Below are 24276 nucleotides of genomic sequence, written 5' to 3'. Positions count from 1 at the left end.
TTAGGTTCCCAGCTCTTAGTAATGGCTCAGTGGGGGGTCCCCGGATACCAGTAATGATAAAGTGGGGGTCCACAGAAGTCAAAAAGTTGGCAACCACTGCACTAAATCACCCGCAAGGGTATGCAGGTGAGGTGCATATGGGTAGGCAGTGCAAACTACCTTCTACGCAAATGCCGATGAACCGGTCACCACTACCATGCAATTAATGGCCACCAGTAAGTCATCCTTCAAAAACTTTCCATCGCCATGCGTAACCTCCTTCCTCCAAAGCCGGACAAGTTCCTCCCCATTTACTTAGAAGGTAGTTTGTGAGGAAAAACAGAATTAGCAATATACTGTGCTCTCTTCCTTGATGAAGTCCTTTTGGAGGGACAAAACGTGTTGGTTTGGCTAGATTTTTATCTTGAAGAATAAAAGTGATTTGAAGACTCTACATTACAGCTCCCTTGTACCTATGGCCTGAATAAAGAACCTGCCATCTTGATGAAGTGAATGATGTGATAGTTTTTGGCTATGTAATTGAATTACCTAGGTGTCCCATTGTGATTTGATAGCACTCCCTTCTCTGTTGAGATTGTATTGTTTTCTAAGCAGAGTGTTTACAGGGTCTTCGACGGGTAAGCTGCTGGGGAGGATGGTGGAATTCGGCTATAGGTCGAAATTGTTGTAGATGGTTATGACCTTGTTGCTGACAAACTCTGATAGATTGGTGGGAAACTCATGTGAGGGTGTAATGTATGTGGTGGCAGCTGGTGCAGAAAGTCCTTGAGGATCACAAAGATCTCTTTGCATCTGATGGTGTGGTTGTCTTTGCGCTCTGCTAGAGCCTTCTTTTTGGTTTCTGATTAGCTCATGGTAACGTCTCAGTGCCGCTTTGAAGCTGCTTCTTTGTGATTAGTTCTAGATCTTCTTTCCAGTTATTTAGTTGCTCAGAGTTTGTCGGTGTGCCATCTTGCATGCATCCTGGTTCTCTTTTTGTTGTTGTTTTTGCCAGTTGGCGCAGTCGGTATCCATTTGTCAAATTGTTTCATGTCACAATTCAGATTGCTGGTGGGGTTGGCCTGGTTCATGCGCAGGATGTAGGGCCATTTTGATGAGTCTGCTCCACTTACAACTAGCCTGGCTGGTGGTGGTGGGTTTTGTCTGGTGAGGGGTGTTGATTTGGAAGTGGGTGATTGTGGGTTCAGTCCAGGTGAGCGGGGTGGTTGTGGTGATTTTATTGTCAAAGGTGATGAAGACCAGGTCAAGGGTGTGTCTGGCGGAGTGTGTTAGTCCAGTGATGGATTGAGTGAGTCAAAGGTTTCCCGGGCTTTTGAGGTGTGACAGAGATTGGGTCCTTCTGGGTCTCAAGCTGGAAGTTTAAGTTACCAAGTAGAATGTGTGCTTTTGCATTGATGGTGAGAGGAGTGAGGAAGTCCGAGATGTTGGTGAAGCTGGCTCTGGGTCCAGGAGGGCAGTAGACGAGAGTTCCATTCAGACTGAAAGTTAGCGAGATTCACAATTTGAAGTGTAGGTACTCCATGTAGGAGGTTGCATTCTCGTAGACTGTAGTGTTGTGAAGCCTTCATTAGCCCACGCTGGTTCTCCATTTTAGCTTAGTTTTATATTTTACATGTTTTAACCTGATATAGCTTTTAGCAATGACATTTCACACACTTTATGCTTGCACAATATTATTTTGAGAATACGTTGTACATGCTGCTTGTTTTTAGTTAGCTTTTCTTTGTTTAAGGCTTGGAAGATAGAGCAAGATATTCTAGTGCTTGCGTTGTCTGTTTGGAGACCGCTTCTAACATTTAGACTTATCCTTGCATCAGAGCTGTGCCTCTAAGATGATGTGGCTTAGATTATATAAAGGGTGCACCCCCATGGGGTGTCAGAGGAGCACTCTGGCCACTGCTGTCCTGGAACAAATCCGGTGTTAGACATGCAGCTATGCTGACGCTGCTCTTCCATCTTGCAGAAAGGATTGCCAACTCCACTCTAGATGGGCTTCCTGGCTCAGGTTTCCAGATATGGGGGTCTCAGGCTATCCTCCCAGATTGGGTAGAGGCAGAGGGTATACCCGCTATGCTCTCAGAGTGTACTTAGTGATAGGAAGGAAGATAAAGATCTAAGATTACCATGGTATGACTGTTTATTCTTTTCTCCATGCTAGTAACATGGGTCACAATGCTTTGTTTCATCTGCCTAATAATCACAGCTCATTCCCGCTATGCGACAATATGATTGTTTCAATAAATGTATGAAAACCTTTATTTGTATCTTTCTTGTGTTTACCCTGGGTATGCATGAATAAAACAACATAAAGTGTAAGATCTGTTTCCACGACTTTAGAGTGTCATGTTCAAAGTTGCTATAATCACCTGTTACTCCAGGAAGGATGAGGGTTCAGGTGAGGCACTGTTAGCTTTCTTGGATGACCGTTCCCGGTGGTGTAGATGGACTCAGTCCTCTTGCCCTGAAGTTCTGCCGCCCTAATACGCAATCCTTCCTTTTTTCGTGGGAACCGTACAACAGTAGTGCAGATGACAGTTTCTTTGAAGATTCCTCCCCTTTATTTGTGTGGGCAATCCTGTTGTGTGATTTTGTATTCTTCTGAGACAGCCAAAGAGATGTCAGGTGCCAACTCTGCAGTCAGCCATGTTTCTGTAAGGAAGTGGATGTCTGGAGCATTGTTGTTTAGGATGTCCCAGACTTCTGTGGTGTGTGAGCTGGTGTGGAGGAGCATGCTTTATAGTTTGTTTGTTAGCTGGCATGGGGGTTGAGGTCTGTGTGGGTTGTGTGAAGGTGGTGTGGTGGTGGTGGTGGTGGTGGTGTTCCTGCACGGCAAGCGACATAGAGTGCAAGTGAAAGCATATTCTGTGTTGTGCAGTGCGGCGTAGCAGCAGTGAGGGGAAAAGTATCCCAGGTTGAGTACCATCGAGGGGTGGTTGGACCAGGGTTCTTGGCGCTGGCCACAGACTGGCTTGCCATTGGTCTAGCATCATCGTCTCCACACTGTGGCCGCCATTAAGTAGGTCATGGAAAAGAGAAGTGGAGGAGCTGGTGGGCGGGGCTTAGCAGGAGCATGGGAAGGACAGGTCACGAGGTGGGAAAAGAAGCACAGGAAGGGCCGGTAAAGAGAGAAAGGAACAAGGTGCAAAGAGTGGGAGGGAAAAACAGCAGCAAAAAAGTGGATAGTGAGTGCAAACGAGCAGAACCGAGGCAAAAGAGCAAAGCGCGAGATGCACAAACCAAATGAGACAGAAGGGCAGATGGAAGATCAGAGAGAGAGAAAGGGTGCAAGAGTGAGATAGAGGAGCACAAGGCTGCAGTCATAGTAGCAGCAGAGACGGATGCCTTGAGGTGCACAAGCTGGGTCCACAAAGGCCTAAACCAGTCAAAGGGCTGGTCCAGGTCAGTCCAGAGGACAGGCCCTAGGTATCTGCTCTCCAATAAGATGTGTGTGCATTTGGGGAGTTTCCTTTCTTACCTTATTAATGAGATTTTCTTCTTGTATATTGAGTGTAGTTGATAAGGAACATGTTAAGGAATAATAAATATGCTATGGATACGTGTCATTATATTATTGTGGAAGTACAAATTACATAATATAGACATTTGTGTATTGTATTGCTCTGCTTAAGAAAAAAAATGTAGCATTAAACTTTGCCTATTCTATTCTTTATTGGATCTGCAAACTGACTTCCCATCATCCTCTGACGTTCTATATTGCTTTGTGGATGTGTGGTTGTTCCCTCAATCAAGTCGAGCCTATGTCGACAAAAAGTTTGCAAAGTCATTTTAAATAAAATTGATGCAAATGTTTTTGATGGGCAACTCTGTCAGATATCAAATTGTTGAAAGTGTGGAGTAGCATATCTTTGAGTGTATATACCTTTCAGCATGACAATGATTGTCTGAACATGTATGCTTTGTTCACTTTTTTTACGTTCTATTCTTTCTTCTGAGATGGTGCAACATTTTTAGATTTTTGTCGTTCTGCTCTTTCTTCCATCTAGATCGCTGTAGTAATGGGATCCTGTACTGCAGGTGGTGCATATGTGCCCGCAATGGCTGATGAAAGCATAATAGTCAAGAAACAGGGCACCATTTTCTTAGGGGGACCTCCTTTGGTGAGTGATTCTATTAAATATTGAAAATATTTTTTAACTGACCAGGCTTCCATGTTCGTTTCAGTTTGCTGTACAAAGTTAGAATATTATATACAAGTCAAAACAAACTCAAAACAATATATGAACAGAAAAAGAATCTAAATACATTATGAATAAATAAAGGATAATGTTGTTAAAGTACACCGCACGGGACCCAAACACTTCTTTGGATACCCCCACCTCTCAAACGCTTATTTTATCACAGCTATGTCTCAATCCACTCCTCTCCTCAATTGTCAAAATATGGACTTTGATACTACACCAGTTGCAAGCTATAGCTGTGTGTGTGATAGTATGAGTATAAGATCATGTAGTGCCCTTATGTACCTGGGCAAAGGCAGCTCCCCCGCGCCCATACTCCATATAGCCATACATGAGCGAGTATTATTTCCACATGCAGGGCAAGATTGTGTTCCGTTCAGTATTTCATCACATCCCATCAGAGTGTGAGTTACGATTTCTTTCAGCATAGTGGAGTTAAATTGTCTTAAGATAAAGGCCTCAAACTAGATTATATGGCCACCTCCCTAGGGTCGTTCATGGGCTTCACACATTCTTCATCCTCCTCTGTGCCCAGGTCTGCCACCTGCTAATGTAGGTTCACCAGAGTCTTGTAGATTGCAGAAGCAAAGTGCTATATCTTTTGGAAATCACTTAGCCTTCCAGCTTCTTTATCAGTACTCAAACCTCAAATGGCGTGTGATCTGTACTTCGCTCCTGTCAAAATGATACTTCCTGATAGCTTGGTGAACTCTGAAATACTGAAAAAAATCACTTTGTAGTAGGTTATATTCACCGTGCATCACCTCAAAAGATGTAACCATATGCCTTTCCAGCAGGTCCCCCAGTTTAAAGATTCCAGTCATGTCCCATGCCTTTCACCCTTCCAAGCCTGTGATTTTGTCAGCAGCCTGGTGTAGGGTATTCCTTGTCATTGGGGCTTTCCAAACCACTAGGTTCAATAGCTTCCCTCCAGTGCGTTTATATAGAGAAACACTGTCATGAGAAAATTCCTTTTGTCCATGTCCCCTCTAAAGGAAATGCTGAGAGGCCACCATTTTATACCTATGGTTATAAAAGTGTGGAATTAATTTGGTATTGGTGGAAACGGCAGCTGAACGTTACAGTTGTGAGCATCATAAATCACTGGTTTACTTCACAGTCTCAGTATATTCGAAAAGCTGCATGTCTTTTATTAGTGTCTTAAAGATCTCTAAATCACTGTTAATTTTTTAAAAAAGTGAATGTGTAAAAACTATTTTCAATAGCAACAAGCATACAATGGCATTGTACATACAACAAAATTCAGCATATATGTCACACTCTGTGACCCAGTACATACAACGCTGCATTAAGCATTTTTAGGATTAACTAGAGCTCACCAGCTTGGCAGACCTGGAAAACTCAGTAACACATGTTTTAAATTGTCTAGTCCCTCTTCTTTCCACCACAAGGATATTTTAGGATAAAGCGAACCCAGCTCCTTTGTAGGTCTGAGTCATTTCCTCCATTACGATGCTTGGCAGGTCACTTATATGTGATACTGTAGGGTAAGATAACTCAGCTGTTGTGAGAGTGGAGGAAGGTCACATTGGTTAATTCTAGCAGTATAAACGTCGGGCACGTGACAATACTGTGGTCTAACTTAATCTTTGGTGCATTCCATAAAATCATGCCCAATTGTTTCCCAATACTCCGCTATAGGGTACTTGCATGGGCTTCTCTCCTTCCTGCCGAAGGCTGTGCTTTCCACTCCCGCCCATTGAACAACGCTGCATTGTTACAGCTCTTTTAGCCAGTAGTAGAGCCTAATCTATGTATCTTGTTGTCCCCTTCTTATTTGTAGGTCCAGGGAACAGCCCTAAAAAGCAGTGATGCTCTCTGTAATTTCGGTGTGCGTAGTGGCCTGAACAATGTCATGCAGCACCCCCCACGAATATGGCTGCAGTGACAGGCATGACCAAAGCATGATAGTCCGTTTCCAACACACAGCAGCCTGTGCATCTATCTGTTGCCGTAGGCTAAATTAGATACAGTCTGTGTGTGGTGGTGGTGGTGAGGGGGTGTTAAATAGGCTCTATGAACAAAAACAGACATTTAACGTAATTCGATATTTGTATACAAAGTTGTGTTTGATATTAAAATATTTGTTTTTCAGGGGTGTTGCCTGCCTGGAGCTAAAATGGCCACATGGCTCAGGAGCTCCAGCGGTCGGGGCCTCCGCTTTTTAGTTTGGGGAATAGGGGACAGGCACAGACCACTGACACCTTGTTTTGTAAAAAAGGCCGCTTTATTGAAATAGGTGCACGTTACATCATTTGCCTGGCCTCACGCCTTACAAATTAAACCTCACTATATATATTTTATTAGCTAATTCCCCCTCGTCCCACTCTCCTACAAATGTCCCTCCCCCTGCAACTTAAATGGCAGAGCTGTGCCCCCTGCTTTGGGTTAAAGTTCCTCCTTTGAGGCTTTCATCCTCCCATCCCGCTTAACTGTAACTATTAAACCTGTAACTAATTAAACTTGGTACTGAACCTTAAACTGTGTGCTTCGTCCAGGTGTGCTCCTGCTTACCAGTTACCTTTCCGTTTGGATCGCCACTGCCAACAACTATAAACTTGGCTAACCCATGCCACCTTCTCTGCGAAAACCGCCACCCAGAAAAAGATAACCTTTGCTTCCCCTTTTTCTGTCCCCTCCTTAATCCCGCCGTCACCTGCCTGAAAGACGTAAGGAGCCTGTAACTTACTTTGCCTACATGTAACCTTCCCATGGTATGCACAACTTCTGGGCCACCACATCCCCAGTGTGCAAAAGGCACAAGTTGATCTCCATAAATGAGAGATGTACTCCATCTCCTCAAAAACTCAACTGCATCATATGACAAATCCTCATGTTCTATTCTGCCTACCTGGTTCCTCCTACAAAAAGTCCTCATCTCCTTATTTATCTTCTGGCTAGTTTTCTCTATGGCAGCTGGTTTGACAGCCCCCCCTCCACTCTCTGTGTGGAATAAACTCCGTCCAGATTACATGTGTCCCTGGCCACTGTTTTTGAATTTCTAACATTTCCTCCTTCGTTCCCCGCATCAATGCTACCCCCTTTTCTACCCCTAAATCATTCTCTCCGAGGTGTAATAGCATCAGATCAGGACATTGTCCCCAGATCATTATTCTGTTTAAACAATGGAGGAGTTCCCTCCATGTCATGCCCCTTTTCCCATGCCATCGAAAATTAAGTAACGCTGATTGAAATCCCAGGTTGGCACCATGGTTACTCGCTTTTGCATGTCTTTTTCCGCCCATTTAACAAATGAATGGCCCACGATCATAACCGAAAGAGCTGGCCTGTCCAAGCCTGGCACAGCACCTGGAAAACACAAAGTAAATGTAAGCCAACCTGCCTTACTGACACTCCTCAACTTCCCGTATGTAATGCTGAAAGCAGTTGAATGCCCACCTCCCTAATATCTTGATGCTCTCACATCCCTCACCTCCTTTACACAGCCTCTGTTGCTACCCCAATCCTAAAGGAGTGCATGCAGTAGCCTGTTGCCTCAACCCCGATACCCAACAACACCTTCCTTAAAGCAGCTAACAGCTGATATGCCGTTACCATGCAGCCAGACCGGTTCAAGAAAACTTCACTGTTGGCCTATTGACTCTGAGCCTGCCTACCCACCTTACTGGGCACACTGCTTCCACCGCGTAATAGGACAATACAGCCTCTCTACCCTTTCCCTTCTGTTCTGTCTTTGACTGGCGCAACCATACCCTCACACTCTTTTGCTCCAAGACACTTCCTCCCATCTTGTGCTCTTGTTCTTCTTATTGCCCAACAGTTCTGACACCCGAAACGTCCCAAAGAACATCAACACCATCGATGTGTAGAATAAAATCATCTCATCCTCATCATGACATGTCATAGGCAAACCTCTGAGTACTGCACAAAATAACTCCCATGTTGATGGTTTGCATCTAGGACTTCGATACCCCTGACCCTGAGCCCACCCCTCCAATATGCGTGCTTCGAGCTCGCCCGCTGATGGGGGGGTGATTCCCCACAGTAGCTTGCCTATTAATGCAATACCAGCCAGTTTCCCAGCAGTGGTCACCCGAGACTGCCCCTTCTCAATTAAAGCCAAGATAAACTGAACTGCATCCTCCGCTCTGTCCTGCACCCCCACCCCCTCAATTTCACCCCACTCTCCAAAACTCCTGCCAAGCCTGACTGTACGTCTTGTTGATCCTGCCAAGGAATCTAGGACCAGTTGTAGCATTCTCTGTGTCTGGCCTTCCACAGCTCCAGTGGTATCCTGTTCCTGACCTTCTCTGTGGCCGTGTCCAACCCACGGAACCTCTCACACTATAAACAAGACAAAGCATCCGCAGTGTCATTGTCCACACCTGCTACGTGCCGTACCCTAAATGTAATGTGTTTTAGGCATTGCCATATAAAAACCCTCATTAACTTCAGTGACTGAATCCCAGATTGTCTATTGACTATTTGTACCACTACCATATTGTCAAAATGAAACAGCACCCTTTTATGTGTTAATCGATGTCCCCATAATGTCACTGCCACTGCCAAAGAAAAGAATTCTAGAAAGGCAATACTCCTCCCCCCTCGCTTCCATGCCCTTGGCATCTCTTCTGCACACCATTGACCTTGCCAATAGAGTCCAAAACCTGTCCCCTCTGTCGCATCAGAGTACACTTGTGCATCCTAGGTGAGCTCCTTTAAGGACAATAGTGGTATTCCGTTGAAAGATTCCAAAAAGACCCCACAAATGCCTAAATCATCCCTAGTTTTTCTGACAGTCGAATATGATGATGCGGCAAAGCCTTGCCCGACAATGCCTCCTACCAAACGTCCTCCCCACTCTCCACTCAACATGCAAAATTGAGATGCCATAGTAGTACTTGAATTTCTTTTACTGTTACCTTGTCCTCCCTCAGCATAGAGTCCAGTAGCAACTGCATTGTCAGTTTTTTCTCCATCGGTAAACGAGCTTCCATGGCCTCTAAATCAGTCTCAATGCTACCGTACTGAGTCCTACTGTCTTCTCTGGTGCTAACGGGGCTCCCAGATCCCCCATTATGTCTTGGAAGTTAGCCAACATGTCCTTACATTCAGTCGTCCCTGCTGTTTTCACAAAGAAAAAGTCATCCAGATAGTGTGTCACCTGTGTCTGTCCCGTTGCCCATGGAAAGGCCCACTGTAAAAATGTGCTAAAACGCTTAAACAAAGCACAAGATATAGAGCATCCCATCGTCATTGGAACAGCCTTGCCCATGTACAACTCACTCACTGCCTGTTAAATTGTATACCGGGCAACTGCAAATCTTCCAGATGCACTGGCAAGAGTCGAAAGGCAGATTCAATGTCATTTTTGCCATCAAGGCACCCGTCCCATACTTTCCACCATAGTCAATGCCATGTCAACCAAAGAATTGTTGCCCGGCGAAAACTCCTTCGCAATATAGTAATTGACTGATTACCCTTCAGGCCAGAAGAGGTGTTGAATCAGATGGAATTTCCCTTTCTCTTTTTTAGGTACCAACCCTATGGGGGATACTATCAAGTCTGGCATGAGACAGTCATCAAATGGGCCCGCCATCTGACCTTCCCTGACCTCCTTCATTAGCTTTTCCCATACAACCTCCGTCAAGGGTGCTACTAATTTCAAATTATTCGCCCACCTCCTTCTTCTGGGCCCCTCATATCCCAAGTGAAAACCCCATGTGGACCTCTGTTCCACAATCCTACTGTCCTCAATCCTGTCAAAGTGAGCTAGCCAGGCCCTCAGTCTGACCACTTTAATGGGTATAAGTTATTTTTCCTGCAGTAGTCCCCTGTTCCCCACGACTTCCCCGGAAGCCAGAGGGTGGCTGAGCCTGCTGATGCATTGCTGAACCCTGTGCTGGTGCCCAGTTTCCCGCCGCTGTGCATGTGTGTCCCCCGGCACCATAGCAGTGCATCAAGCCATGTCTACCTGCGCACTTAAAGCATGATACCGAAACTTGTAGTATTCCCTCATGCACAGACCTTAATTAAAGTCCCAACAGAGGCACCCTTGTCCAGACTGACCTTTGGCTGTGTTCCCGACCCCTACAATGGGCATCCCGATGGCTGTAAAACATGGTCTTTCCAAACTTGGCTGGACCCATAGTGTGGTGCCACAAGTCCGCGTCAACCTCCCCCCATTGTATGTCCGGATATACAGCTGGTAGTATGCGAAACACATCATCGTATTGCACCCAGGCATATCCCCCATAATTAATCTGAGCTTTCCCAATAGTGTACATATATTTAAAAAATTGCTACACACCTCTCTGTTTTTTTTTCACAATATACGCTTGCATAAATCTGAAAGGCTGCCGTCCAATTCTTGATCGTCAGGGGTACCTTCGGACGCTTGGCCAATTCATGCTCTTCCTCCTTTGATCCTTCTTTTGCCTTCAATTCCCTGTGGACAAGTTTCAACATCTTCATGTACTCCCTGTTCCAAATTATTTATTTTAATTACTGCATAAGATGTGCCCCTAATGGCTTTGACACCGCATATAAATGGTAGATTTTTGACCTCGAGCACTTTGCTTTCTTTAGGCGCTACCAGTTCACTTTTTTGTTCCTTTCCTACATCGCTCTCCATCACCTTCCCATCTGCTTTATTTTGTGACTTTTCCTTTGTCTCTTTGTCCTTCCCCTTCACCTCTTTACCTGTCTCCTGATTTCCCAGAGCTTCCGTTCCTACCTCCATGTCTGTAACATACTTCCCACTATGCAACCTTAATGATCCTTTGTGGCCCTCCATTGTATCCATCCCGACTGAAACCATGACCGCCCTTTTGTGCGCCTCTTCACCGGCCTTACCTGGTATCAGAATCAGCATCATACTGGAGCCCTCCTCTTCACCATCTGGTTCCCTCCAGCGTTCCGTATGCGCTCCTGTGTGGATACCTCTGTCACCTGCTGATCCTGCAACATAGGAACTGAAGAGCCATGAGAGGAGCCCCCTCTCCCTTGTCCTCCCTGGACCCACCATTCTTCTTCCTCCCCTTCCTTTCCTTCATCCTCAACCAATTCACCCTCCTCCAAACTATCTTCCTCATAGTCTAACATGAGCCCTTCTTCCTCATTCTCATATGTTGTTACTGTGGCAGCATGTGCCGCAGTAACCCTAGAAAACACAGACAAATTGCTGCTGACCTACAGAGGCATGATGTTGATACAGTTTCCTTTCAAAAAACGCACCTGGGCAGAATTCCTGTTTGCTCCCTAGATGGGCAGCTCTGCCTTATACTGCCTCCTATTCTTCTTATCTTAGAGGGGTTGCTATTCTTATTGAACAGGGTACACCGTTTCGTCCGGTGCACGCGGTAGAAGGTCCAGAGAGAAGATTTGTGATTCTGCATGGGCGACTGCGGCTGCAGCATTTGATTCTATTGAATAAATATGGTCCCAAGATAGACAATCTAGACTTCCATTAAAGGCTGTTGTTTTTTGTAAGAGAGCAGCCTGCTGGTCACATAGTTTAGGGGTGTGACTTTAACACAACTTTTGACCCCTGTCTAGATAGATCACACTTGCTGGCTCATGATTATCTTAATGTCTCTGAGACACTCAATAACAGTAATGAAGATGGTTGTTTGAAAGATGTCTGGCGTCTTAGGAACGTTGATTCCCAACAGTGCACATTTTATTCAGAGGTACACAACATGTGGTCATGGCTGGATATCTGGTTTGTGATTAATAACATTAGCCTGTGGATGATGGATGTGGCACATTTAACCTGTATATTATATGATCATTCGCCTGTGTTACTCCGCTTTCAGCCCCCCAGACATCCTCAGTCAGCCTGTGGCGCTTTCTGACTAATGTGCTATTGGACCCTGTTTTCCATGGAGGACTCTGTACATTGATTAATCACTACTTTTGATGATGATGAGGGCTCAGTCATATGGCAGGCCTTCAAGGTGCTGGTTAGAGGGGAACATATTTCAAAGCAACACGAGGTGTTATCAACATAGCGTTCCCACCTTGATAGACTAGAAGCTGATATCAAACAGTTGGAAAGTAATCTGTCTAGTAACTCTGCCCCATATATCTGGGAGTCCTTGTGGAGCAAGCTCTCAGAATATCATGACTACGGACAGGGAGGCACACATTTTAGGTAAATATGCCAGGGCATGTAGATACCGTAAGGGTAGTAGACCAGGGAAAGCCTCATCCCACGCGATTCAAAAACTTTGGGCAGCACCTGCTGTTTTGCTTCATCTGTGTCCAAGCTGAAACACTCATGCACTGACAAAAATCTCTGGAAGGCGCTTCTTAGTCCAAAGAAGACATTTATTATTTCACTACGCAAGGTTCCTAAAAGTAGATTAGCACACGTTTAAAAATGGTCACAGTGGTGAAATTAAAACATACACAAATGATTCTCCACTGTAATATACACAGCAAATATATGTATCTATATTATAATGCAAAGCAAATGAATTGAAAAATATGCATCACCATGAGAAAAGGGCATCACTGCTTCATCTCCCTCCTATTCAGTATCAGATCGCCGGATCCCAGAATCGATCGAGGAGAGGGAGATCAATTATCCTCAAGGGAAGGATGGCACACTCCAGCGTCCTGAATGTGCCTGAGATCTGCAAACACTCTCTGTCCCCAGTCCATCTAGTCTCGGCCTCTTATACTTTGAACAAACAAGAGAGGAAAAGTCTAGAACGTGCCTCTCCCTGCAGAAGATTATTTATTAAAAAAATGCTGATTGCTTTAGGCCTGCTTTGAAAATAACACGTCAGGACTTGGTCACAGTCCCAAGGTGCCAATTCAAAACAAGTCCGTTCCCTGCCGTCTGAGTACATTCTTATCAACCTAATCCCTTGGTGGGAAAGAATACACGAAAAGAAGACAGAATGAAAACATGAGCACATTGTACAATGTGGAAAATCACTTGCAGCTTTTAACATGGCAGTGTCTAATGCTAAAATAAAGTCAAGAGGCAAAAGGAAGCTGGTGGTCACTAATGTGACGGTATGCTGCTAAGTGCAACATGGAGTCAGTGGTCACAACTCACATATCATTACAGCCGCGGTGACGTAAATTCATGATTCAGCAGGTAATTTGCAGTTTACACTAGAGGGCATTGTGAGGGAATTAGTGGGTTATTTGGAGGAGTTTTATGCCTTGTCTAAGCAACATTCCCTTGCTAGTATTAAGGACTCTCTGGATAGTGTTACGCTGGCCTGGCTGAGTGATGCCCAGAGGCACTTTCTGGCATGTTTCACAACTGTGTGAAATTACTGATTCAATTTAAGAACTACATAACAATAAGGCACCTGGATCTGATGGACTTCCTGATTTGCTTACGCCTCGTTTACTTGCCGTGTATGAGGATGCACTTGAAAAAGGGAAATTGCCTGATTCAATCAGCGAGGCCATTATTGTCACAATTCTTAAGCTCAACAAGCCTGACGCTGACTGTGATTCTTATCGGCCACTATCGTTGATAAATTGTGATAGTAAAATCTTAACACAAATTCTGCCAAATTGACTCAAGGCTCCTTTTGCCATATTTGGTCTTGCCTGACCAAGCAGAGTTTGTATCGTATAGATCAGCTGCCCATAATCTGCATACGCGTTTTGCTTTCCTAAATCAGATGGCTCCGGAAACGGAGGCTGCAGCAATCTTCCTTGATGCCACAAAGATATTTGATTCTCTGGAGTGGGGCTTCTTATTTGCCTTATTACAACATATGGGTTTCCACAGCTGGTTACATTACTTTACACAAAATCAGTTGCCAGATTATTTTTAAATGGGTAGGTTTCGGTGCCTATTGAGATTCATAGAGGGACCCGGTAAGGCTGCTCCCCTATCTAATCTTTTTGCTATAGCGCTGGATACTCTTACTGCTGTACTGAACAAAAATACAACAAATATTCTCTACAATTTGGGGGTAGGCCCCTTTTGATTTTGCTTTATGCGGATGTTATTACATTATACATGCGTAATCCACGGGGTGGACTCCATGCTATTATCAGAGAATTCTCATACGTTGGGAAGTTTTCTGGCCTCTCCATCAATGGGCCGAAATCAAACCTCTCTCATCTCACACCCTCCACAAATCAATTTGAACTGGAATACCATTTACCATGGACTGACTTTCCCATCAAGTATCTGGGAATATGTATAAGCCTAGATAAGGAGGAAATACTGACCCTAAATTATGGCAGGGCTATTTCAACTGGAGGATCGAATCGATGGATGGCTTAGGTTGCCATCGTCTATGGCAGGATGCATTGGTCTGATAAAAATGGTAGTCTTGCTGTGGTTTCTTTATTAATATGTGAAAATTCCGATTTTCCTGACTTAACAAATTTTCAGACACTTGATAGACTTCTCATACGCCTGGTCTAGGCAAGAAAGGAGCGACAAATTGTGTGGTCTACCTTGACACTACCATATCATTTGTGAGAGTTTTCTGTTCTGGATATGGAACTATACCATTTGAGTGCTCAGGCGCATTTTGACTACTACTGGTTTCATCCCATAAATATTTGCCCCATCTGGCTGTGGAAACTGATGTAGCTTGTCCACACCAACTCAATGTAGTGCTCTGGACGAAGGTTTCTCGCAGTGTGCATGACATTAACCTGGTACAGAGTACAGTGAGTGCATGGGACAAGACCTGACAGAAGTTGTCTATTCCACTTTTATCTACTCTTATAGCTCCGCTTTGGGCTTACCCAATGTTTAGGGTAGCGGCTGAGCCAGAGGTGTGTGCCCAACTTCATAACTTACACTTAGTGTAATGTGGTGACCTTTACATTGACAAAATATTTATTGACATGGACACACTTGCCCTCCAGCACTCACCCATTCTGCTGGATCATTACCTACTTTATCGACTTAAACTGATAAGCAAGACACTTACTCCGAGGTTTCTGCAGGAGCCTGAAAAATCTAGCCCACTTGAAATTTTGGTTGCCACTACCAGTCCTAAAAGATTAATTTCTCTCATTTATTGCTTCATACAGAAGTCACTTCGTAGGAATGTGAGTCTGGCAGGATTTGTCCTGCCTATTGGCTTAATTTTGTTTTGACCAATGACTTTGTGTTTCACCACTGCGCATATTAGTTGCTCAATGTTCACCAGTAGCACATTGTATGTTTTGTTCAGTTGAGCCGCCTATTGGCTTTGACATGGCATTAGCCATTACTTTCTGTATCCAGTTTCGCCGCCTATTGGCTTTGACGTTGCATTAGCCATTACATTCTGTATTCTGCCTATTGGCTTTGACATGCTGTATCCAGTTTAGCCGCCTATTGGCTTTGACATGCTATTAGATATTCTGCCTATTGGCTTTGACATGATATTATATATTGCATTTTGTATTCAGCTCAGTTGCCTATTGGCTTTGACATGATATTATACATTGCATTTTGTATTCAGCTTAACTGCCTATTGGCTTTGACATGATATTATACATTGCATTTTGTATTCAGCTCAGCTGCCTATTGGCTTTGATATGACATTACACATTGCATTTGATATTTAGGTTAGCTGCCTATTGCCTTTAACGTGGAGTTAGACATTGCAGTTGAGAATCCAAGCTGTATTTTTCCAAGCTGTGTTTTTGCACAAGATGAACCAAGATGTTTTTCTCACAGTAGACTAGACATAAGAGAGGGTACACTGGTTGTTTTTCTCCGCTTGAGCCTGGGAAGAGGAGTAGTCTTGGAGACCTGGCCAGTCTCCAAAGGCTGGCTCAGTTTTCCCGGGTCTGAGAGGAGGGGGCACACCTTTGTAACGAATGTCACAGGCTGCAGAGATTCAGATTCGGATCTGCCTGACTTCGTGCTGGAGCTAGGCGCCAGTTGCCAGCATCCCGTGTGGGTAGATGAATCTCCTTCTCGCAGCTGACAGGGAGTCATCAGCTTGCAGACCCTAGAAAGATGAAGCTGTAAATAGTTTCCCACACGGTGAAGTATTTGTTTTGCTTTGCATTCAATATCTTATAAATATAACCTGCTGTGTATATTGCAAACTGTGCATTAACGTGTGCTTGAAATCTAATAATTCATCATTCAGTTACTAAAATTGTGGTTGGGGAAGAATTAACAACAATAAAAGTCTTCTTTGAACTCAGAAGTGCATTTCTGGTGTGTTATGTTAGTGCTTAAAACTAGATAAAAGCAGAAGCACTACAGGATTAGCTTAGGAAGCAGATCGAAATCTACTGATTATACAAGAGGTGTGGTCCTACTGCTGCACACAAATGGGAGAATTACTCCCCAGCAGTAGATTGTCTCCCCTGTTTTACCGCTTTCTTCACCGTCTCTACCATACCCCTAGGAAGCTGTACAAATGTGGCTTGAGGGACGATCCTAATTGTGCTCGCTGTGGTTGGGGAAAGGCAGACTTTATCTTTCTGGACGATTTAGCATTTCTAGTCACAGGTTACTAGTATGCTGCAGGAAACGGTTGACCTAAGGGTACAAGTAACTCCACTTGTTGCACTGTTGGGGTGAGTCCCACAGATTCCCTACGCAGATAGTTAATTTGTTGCTCTTTCTCTACTGTTAGCGAAAAGATTAGTGGCAAAACATTGGGGTTGTGGCAAAGCACCAATGAAACTGAGATGGTTGCACAAGCTTACGTATTGTATTAAACAAATGCAGCTGTCCAGTGATTAGCTACCTGTACCTTCTAGGCCTCGGGATATCTGGGAATAATTTGGAAACTTTCTGCTTACCTCTGGTCCTGTGCAGCTGAGTGTAAAGGGAGAACTGCTACTAGTTACTATCATTCCGGTAAGGGAAGGGCGGAGCTGCTGTTGGTGGGGTTTTTTTTTGCTGCTGCTGGCGGCTAGACATCATTGTACTGCTTGGTAATATTCATTGTATTGCAACTGACTTCCTGAGCTCGACCGCACCACACTGATGTACCATAGTATTATTTGTGTAATTTGCAATAAAAAGTAATATAAAAAATGCCTTGTTTAGAAAAACAATCAGATTGTTGATAATGTCTTTCTCTGTTTTATGGGTATGTTATCTAAAATGAATCTTCACTCATAAACAGTTAAATCAAGCTCAGATTTATGAGTGACGGGGATCCTGTAATGCTGAACACTGCCCCAGCTACCCATTGTGTAAGCCATCCTGAATTATTTATTTTAATGTGCCATGAAGTTGTCTTATACTATTCCTTGGGATACTCACTGTGGGAACCACATTGTCATTTATTTTCTTTCTGTACTTATAGAATAAAAGGGAATCCGCTGGTTGTCATGAAAAAGCTCTCTTTTACTTGTCTCTCTCACATTTTTGTTTTCCTTCACTCCTGAGTTTCAAGTGGTAAATGTTTCCGTAATGGAACTATCATCAATCTGACTGTAAACAATTTAGTTTATCACTCCTAATATTCTTTCACTCATGGAAACATTTCAATAACTGTGACTAAAGAAACAAGTAAAAAAACGCATCTGAGAGCAGTTAAAGAGAGAAGTTTACCATATTTATGGATTTCTCTTACAGTTTTGTGTTTATCAGTGTTTCTCAAGAACACCAAGCTACTCAGTTTTCACATCCATCACATTTCATTCAACATCCAAGGTGTGATGGCTGTAAAATTCCTGTGCATAGAATTATATGCACTTTATCTATTACAACTACATGAACATCCTTTAAGTAGTTTGTCACCTATGGGAGACAAAAGCAGAAAACACCCAGCTTGGAAAGAATGATTAAGAGGTCCAAATGTTAGTCATAATTTGTCAAAACTAAGTATAGGATTGGGGATTAAGACGAAGCAGCATATTTTAGCAAAGCTTTGAAGGAAGAAGTGACAAACTATATTGGGTGAACAAATTAAACAGTGAAAAGAGATCAGTAATGTGTACTTTCTGGCTCTGCTAGAGTGAATATAAATCAGAGCTACTTTGAGATGAACATATTCAATATTGAAGCTAAATTAAGTAATGAAATTACTGCTTTTCTGGGTCCTTTTGAATTGTATTTGTATTTACATAGCATTTACTACCCCTGATGAGACATCAAAGCTCTTTTTGTCGAGTAGCACGCTACTCTGGAACCCAAAAGGATGGTGGATTAGTATAGGGAAATACGAGTACAGTATTAGTATAGGGAGGTATGAGTTAATTTGAGCCCGAGAGATGTGAGTCTGTTAGTTGGTTTGAATAGAATAATGGAGGGATAACGGGAAGAATCCAGAAGTGTTAATTGGGAGATCATAGTAGTAAGATGAGGTTTGGGGTGAGTAAAGGAGAGTCTGTTGAAAGGGATTAGGGAGATCATAGTAATTAAATGGGGTTTGGGATTAGTTGAAGGAGAGATAAATGAGGGAGAATTTAGTAGGGTTGTTTGGGGGATCACAGTCATTAACTGAGGTTTGGGGTGAGCCAGGAGGGGCAGAGGAGGGAAGAGCCTGGGAACGGTTGTTTTGGAGATTATAGTAGTAGGATGGGTTTGGTATATGACAGAGGGGAGATTGGGGGGATAGATTGATAGAGGTACAGGGTGATGGTCAGACAGAGTAAAGCTTTCGAGAGAGTAAAATGTTTTTTTTCCCTCTTGTACCGTAGGATTAGAGTACTAAATGTATAGATTCATGATTATATAATCAAGGGAATAAATATGTAAGGAATAATATATTGAGATTTAAAGTTATATCGTATAAACACAGGCTTTCAAGAGTTATGGTATTTGAAGTTAATTTATTTGTATAATTTTACAACATTATTTTTTTGTCCCTCAGTACTTCAAAAGCGAAATGCTTGTAGGTAAATAGTTAAGATATTTACCTATTGTGATAGATAATAAAGCATTGAAGTCAGAAATTAACGATTGAATGGTATAGACACATTACTCATTGACAAGTGTGCACCAGCATTACCTTTCTTTAATGCAGAGGCAATCTTTTTTGTCAATCTGTTTCCAGAGAATGCTTACATCCTTCATAGAAGTATTGACCACCAGGCTAGCAACCAAAGAGGCCACAAACATACCCATTCTTAAACATACATTCAAATGGACATGAATCTTGGCACACTGATCTTAGCAGGGTCCTGATTTTATCAGGCTCCTTTTCTTGCCTAATTACATCTTAGACATGCTGATGAATGAGTAACTGGAAAAAGGGTACGTTGAAATGAAAATGAAATCAAATCAAACACGGAGTTCTGTTCCCAGCTGGAGATCGGGTAAGCACTGATTTTTACAGCACGGAATCCTTCATTAGTGCAGAGCGGAGCGCTGGTTGTCACCGCTCAGAACTGTTCTCTTGTGCAGCTGATGTTCTAGTTCTCACAGAACGGCTTCTGCAGCAGAGTGATAAAAACTTTAATGAAGTCTTGGATGGCCCTGAGACTCCGAGAACAGGGGGCAAGCCAACAAGATCACTTGGTGCAATTAATGCAAAGTCAGGGAGCAACGGGCAGCAGTGCAACAAGCAGTAAAGCAGTCCTTTGGTGAAAAGCAATCCAGCTGAGTCCTTTAGGTGGCTCAGTAGTCCTTCTGACAGAGTCCCAGCCCCTGATCCAGAGTGTCCGATTAGATGGGGGTCAGGGCCCTACTACTTAAACCTGAAGAGGCCTTTGATGTGGGGGTGACTTCAAAGAAGGGTCTTTGAAGTGCATAGAGATCCTTTCTTCCTAGCCCTGACTCCAGACAACCAGTAGGGGTAATCAGTCCTTTGTGAGGTGACAGACTCTTCCCTATTAAAATGTAAGTGTCAGCTCCCCTCCACCCTTTCTGCCCAGGAAGGCCCATTAGAATGCAGATGAATGAATACTGTTAAATCCAACTTTACCAGTAAAGAGGATTTATCATTACCATTCCAATTATATGAAACATGACCAAGCCACTTATGGTGATTTCTCAGACACTGGAAAAAGTTTGTGTAAAAAGGTATAGTTTCACTCTTACTTATTGTTGATAAGGTGCTGCCCCACATGGCAACAATGCACAGCCTTAACAATTTTCTCTGATCGGGAATTGCAGCTTAAAAGTATATTAAGGAATTCCAAATGCTGGCCTATGCGAGGAGTAGGTCTTACAGTAGTGAAAATGACTTCTATGGTTTTTCACTACCAGGAGATGTAAAACTTAAAAGTATATGTCCTGCCTTTTACTTACATAGCACCCTGCCCTATGGGCTACTTAGGGCCTACCTTAGAGGTAACTTCTATGTTATAAAAGGGGAGTTTAAGGCTTGGCAAGTGGTTTTAAATGCTACGTCGAAGTGGCAGGGAAACTGCACACACAGCTCAGCAATGGCAAAACTGTAAACTGTAAACTTTGCACTTGTATAGCGCACTACTCACCCGTTAGGGTCTCAAGGCGCTGTACTCATACCGCTATGGAACCCCTCCTGGCTTTTCCCTGTGAGGTGCCCACTCCTGGGAACCCCCAGAGTGAAGCCAGGCATCCAAGCGCTGTTGGGGCCGTTGTGGAGATTAAGCAAGCTATTGCCCAGAGTTGCAGAGTGGGTCCCATTAATTAGATTAGGCACTGAGGCGAGAATTATCTGGTCCAAGGGAATTGAGCCCAAGACCTGCCGAAGCAGGACTTGAACCCTGGTCTTGAGCCAGATTTCTGCTTCTGGGTCTGCCGAGGCCTGAGACAGGTTTGAAAGGCTACTTGTATGTGTGGCAGAACCAGTGTTGCAGACCCATCCGTAGCATTTAATTTACAGGCCCTGGGTATATGGTATATCTCTTTACAAGGGACTTACAAGTAAATTAAATGTGTCAGTTGTAGATACACCAATGTTACCATGTTTAGGGGTGAAGCACGTGCACTATAGCACTAGTTAGCAATGGTAACATGCTCAGAGTCCTATGGCCAACAAAAAGAGACAGCAAAAATTGGAGGCAAACGGGTAGAAAAATTGGGGAAGATGGCTTAAGACTGTCAGATCTAACAATTTTGTATTACGTTTTTGATATATTCTCTTATCAAGTTGTATGATTCCTATTGTTTAGCTCCTATTTATACTGTTCCTTTAACTGTATTTTGCAGGTATGTATGTATGCGCTATTTCTACAGCACAAACCTAGCCTAAAGGCAGCAGAGTGCTGGACAGGGTATTAATAAATATATTAATGTAGTGATCTTTTTATACAAAATAAATGCTCTGGCTGTAGATTTGATCTTAATTGCAATTGTGATAACTGTGTTATCCAGTAGATAGACTCACCTTGAAACCACTTCGTTTGAGTTATGTCTTGACTTCTTTTTTGCAGAGTCAAGGAGTGTTGTGAGGCTAGTTTTCCATCACACACAGCCACCCAGTTTACTAATTTGTAGGGTAAAACATATAATATCTTTAGTTATATTGCTGGATTGCCCCTGTGGCTATATGGATCGAAGTAAAAGCTTGACAAGAGGTAGCATATCAAACAGATGACACAGCCCATTGATATGTATGTTCATAAACTGTATATTCTATACTAAGCCAGAAGCGGTAGCTCCTGGGGCAGTATCAATTTGTACATAAGATGCATGCATGCAGAATATGTCTTGAGCTCATCATGACAGGACAGTCAATATTGCCATATAAAGAATAAATGGCTGATCATATACTTTAAATGTCATTTATGACAGAGTATTCTATGTATATGAATAGCAATTTATATTCTGTACAAACTGATACTAGATATATTTGGTTTAACCTAATAATGAACTATAAATATATTTAGAGAAATGCAATAAATCTAAGACTTTTCTTTCTACCAAGGCTATTTTGTACTACAGACTACCAGTGATAACTGGCCTCGCTCTATACCCTAGAGTGAAATCTCAGGTCAGGCAAAGTCAGGCTTATCAATTAGGTTAAAGTGATACTGAAAAATTACACAGGCAGCGCTTTTATGCAGATGGCCTCTGCCTTTGCAGTACATTGAAATATTCGGTTTACCTGGTGGCAGCCTTTAGAATGCTACATTAATAAGCAGTAGTGTAGCAGCCTTGTTTAGGAAACATTGGTTGGCAATCATATCAAGTTTCTTGTCCAGTTTGAGTGGCTGGAAGTAGAATGAGTTGAACCCCAAATGTTCAAAAAGAATGTAATAATCTCAATTTTTACATCGTACTCATAGCAAATAAATTGGTAAATGATAAACTGATGGGTCCTGAAAAGATACATTTTTGAATTTACATTTTTTGTTACTGTTTGTTTTTTCTTATCTTACAGGCATTACTATAAGATGCTTTCTGCCACTGCTATGGTCTTGGAACTCTGGGTAGTCCAGTGACTTTCCATGTGTTTCCGAGGTCACCATTGCACACCGAAGCCTGATTATTTCTAGTCGTAGTCCCAGCTAGATGGCTGTGTCTTATTGTGCGGTGCAAGCATGATTTTGGTGTTCAGATCTTAACCAGAGGCTTCGCCAGTTATACAACTTCTAGGTCGAGAATGTGTTAAAAAAAAGTAACTACGTAGCTGAGTTCAGAGTGCTAACCCATAGCTCGGGACCTGAATGACACTCTTCTTTTTAACGCTAAATATTTGGCTTCTTCTTTTCTCATGTACATTCTCGATCATCAGTCATTCCTTCACTTCGCTTGTCTTGATTACTGTTCTTTTACCCAGTGATGGCTGGTGACATTTGAAAGTGGTGGGGCATAAAAGTTTGGAATGAGTGCCCTGTGGCCCGACTGTCATAAGTGACGTTCAAGGAGGTTTCCTCCCCCCCCCCCCCCGGGAATTTTTTTTTAAAAAGAGTGGGCAAATGGTGCATTTCCAAGCAAATTTGAGAAAGCAAGAAGATTAATAAAACAATTGTGAACTTGTAGTTTTGATATCAATAAAGAGATTTCATATGACGACGTAGGTAGCTGAGAACCTCAACAGACTTTGAGATAATAATGCAGCGAGTACCTCACAGATTTCTTTATTTTATTGATATACCTTTACAAACAAAATCTACTGACGGAATAAAAGTTATTGTGCTTTGTCTAACTGAACGGAATGAGACAGCAAGCAATAAACATTAAAAGGCAGTAGAGCACCCTACAAGGCACTTCACGTCTCTACCAGGCGATAAAGATATAGGATCATATCACGCCCCCTTCCCTGCTCCCGCCGGTGCTCCCTTTGCTGGTCCACTACATCATCAAAACCAGCTGCATCATTTACAAACATTGCAAGGGATGCAGCTGGTTTTCATGATGTAGTTGGCCAGCAAAGCCATCATGACCTGCAGCACCTCTCTTATTTTGTCTTCAGTGGAACTCACAACGCTCAAATATTTTTAAAAAATGAATTACACACTTCCATGATACTGGTGTATCATGGAACTCAAATTGATGCTGATGAGAACGTAACCCCCCCCCCCCCCCCAACCATGTACACCCCTACACAGATATAGCCCTTAACTACCATGTACAAATAATGTAGCAGCTGTTTCCTTACTTTAAACACTGGCGCTGTGTTGTATTGGGGCAAGAGCAGCAAAGGATGTTGGGTTCTGAACCCTCTCGTTTTCTCTCCAGAAATTATGTAAAGGCCTTCAGGCTTTACCAGATGCTAAAAAAAAAAAAGTTACTTATTTAGTAGTGGCAACCGAACACACACATTATACACCAAAGCCAAGCTAATGCATACTACCCTTGGAAGAGTTAGAATCTAGTCCACCAAGCTGAGGAGTTTTGGGTCTCTGCAATGATGCTTCTCGAGGAAACAGGGTATAACCTATGTAATTTAGGATGCGGCTCAAAGAACTAACCTACATTTCTGTCATTCCTATTGTGTGGCACCCACCGTTATTTTGAGTTCTGTCTGAGATCGCAGCTATGCCAAAAAGTAAGAGTGCCCTCCTGAACCTAACAACAAGGGGACAGGGCACCGTGAACAAGGAAAATAAAAAGTCCCCAAAATATAGAATAATCAATCAATCCAACCTTTACTCCAAGCAATCCAACAATCAATCAATGCTTGGAGTAAAGGTTGGATTGATTGATTTATTGTATATTTTGGGGACTTTTTCTTTTCCTTGAGATCGCAGTTATTGCATCCAGATATATCACCTAGCAACTGACCTACATTTCAAAGGAGACAGGGCTTTTGGCTTTGTC

General features: G+C 43.0%; 1 protein-coding gene across 1 annotated transcript in view; it reads left to right on the top strand.

Annotated features, from left to right (window-relative positions):
* Positions 1–24276, top strand: part of MCCC2 (methylcrotonyl-CoA carboxylase subunit 2) — a 310005-nt gene that overhangs the window by 65785 nt on the left and 219944 nt on the right. The window contains exon 7 of the mRNA XM_069224200.1: positions 4005–4118. Coding sequence (XP_069080301.1) covers positions 4005–4118 — 114 coding nt within the window. The remainder of the gene's footprint in view (positions 1–4004; positions 4119–24276) is intronic.

This window comes from Pleurodeles waltl, chromosome 1_1 (genome assembly GCF_031143425.1).
Source record: "Pleurodeles waltl isolate 20211129_DDA chromosome 1_1, aPleWal1.hap1.20221129, whole genome shotgun sequence".
NCBI classification, from domain to species: Eukaryota; Metazoa; Chordata; class Amphibia; order Caudata; family Salamandridae; genus Pleurodeles; species Pleurodeles waltl.
This window is presented reverse-complemented; position numbering and strand designations above follow the sequence as displayed.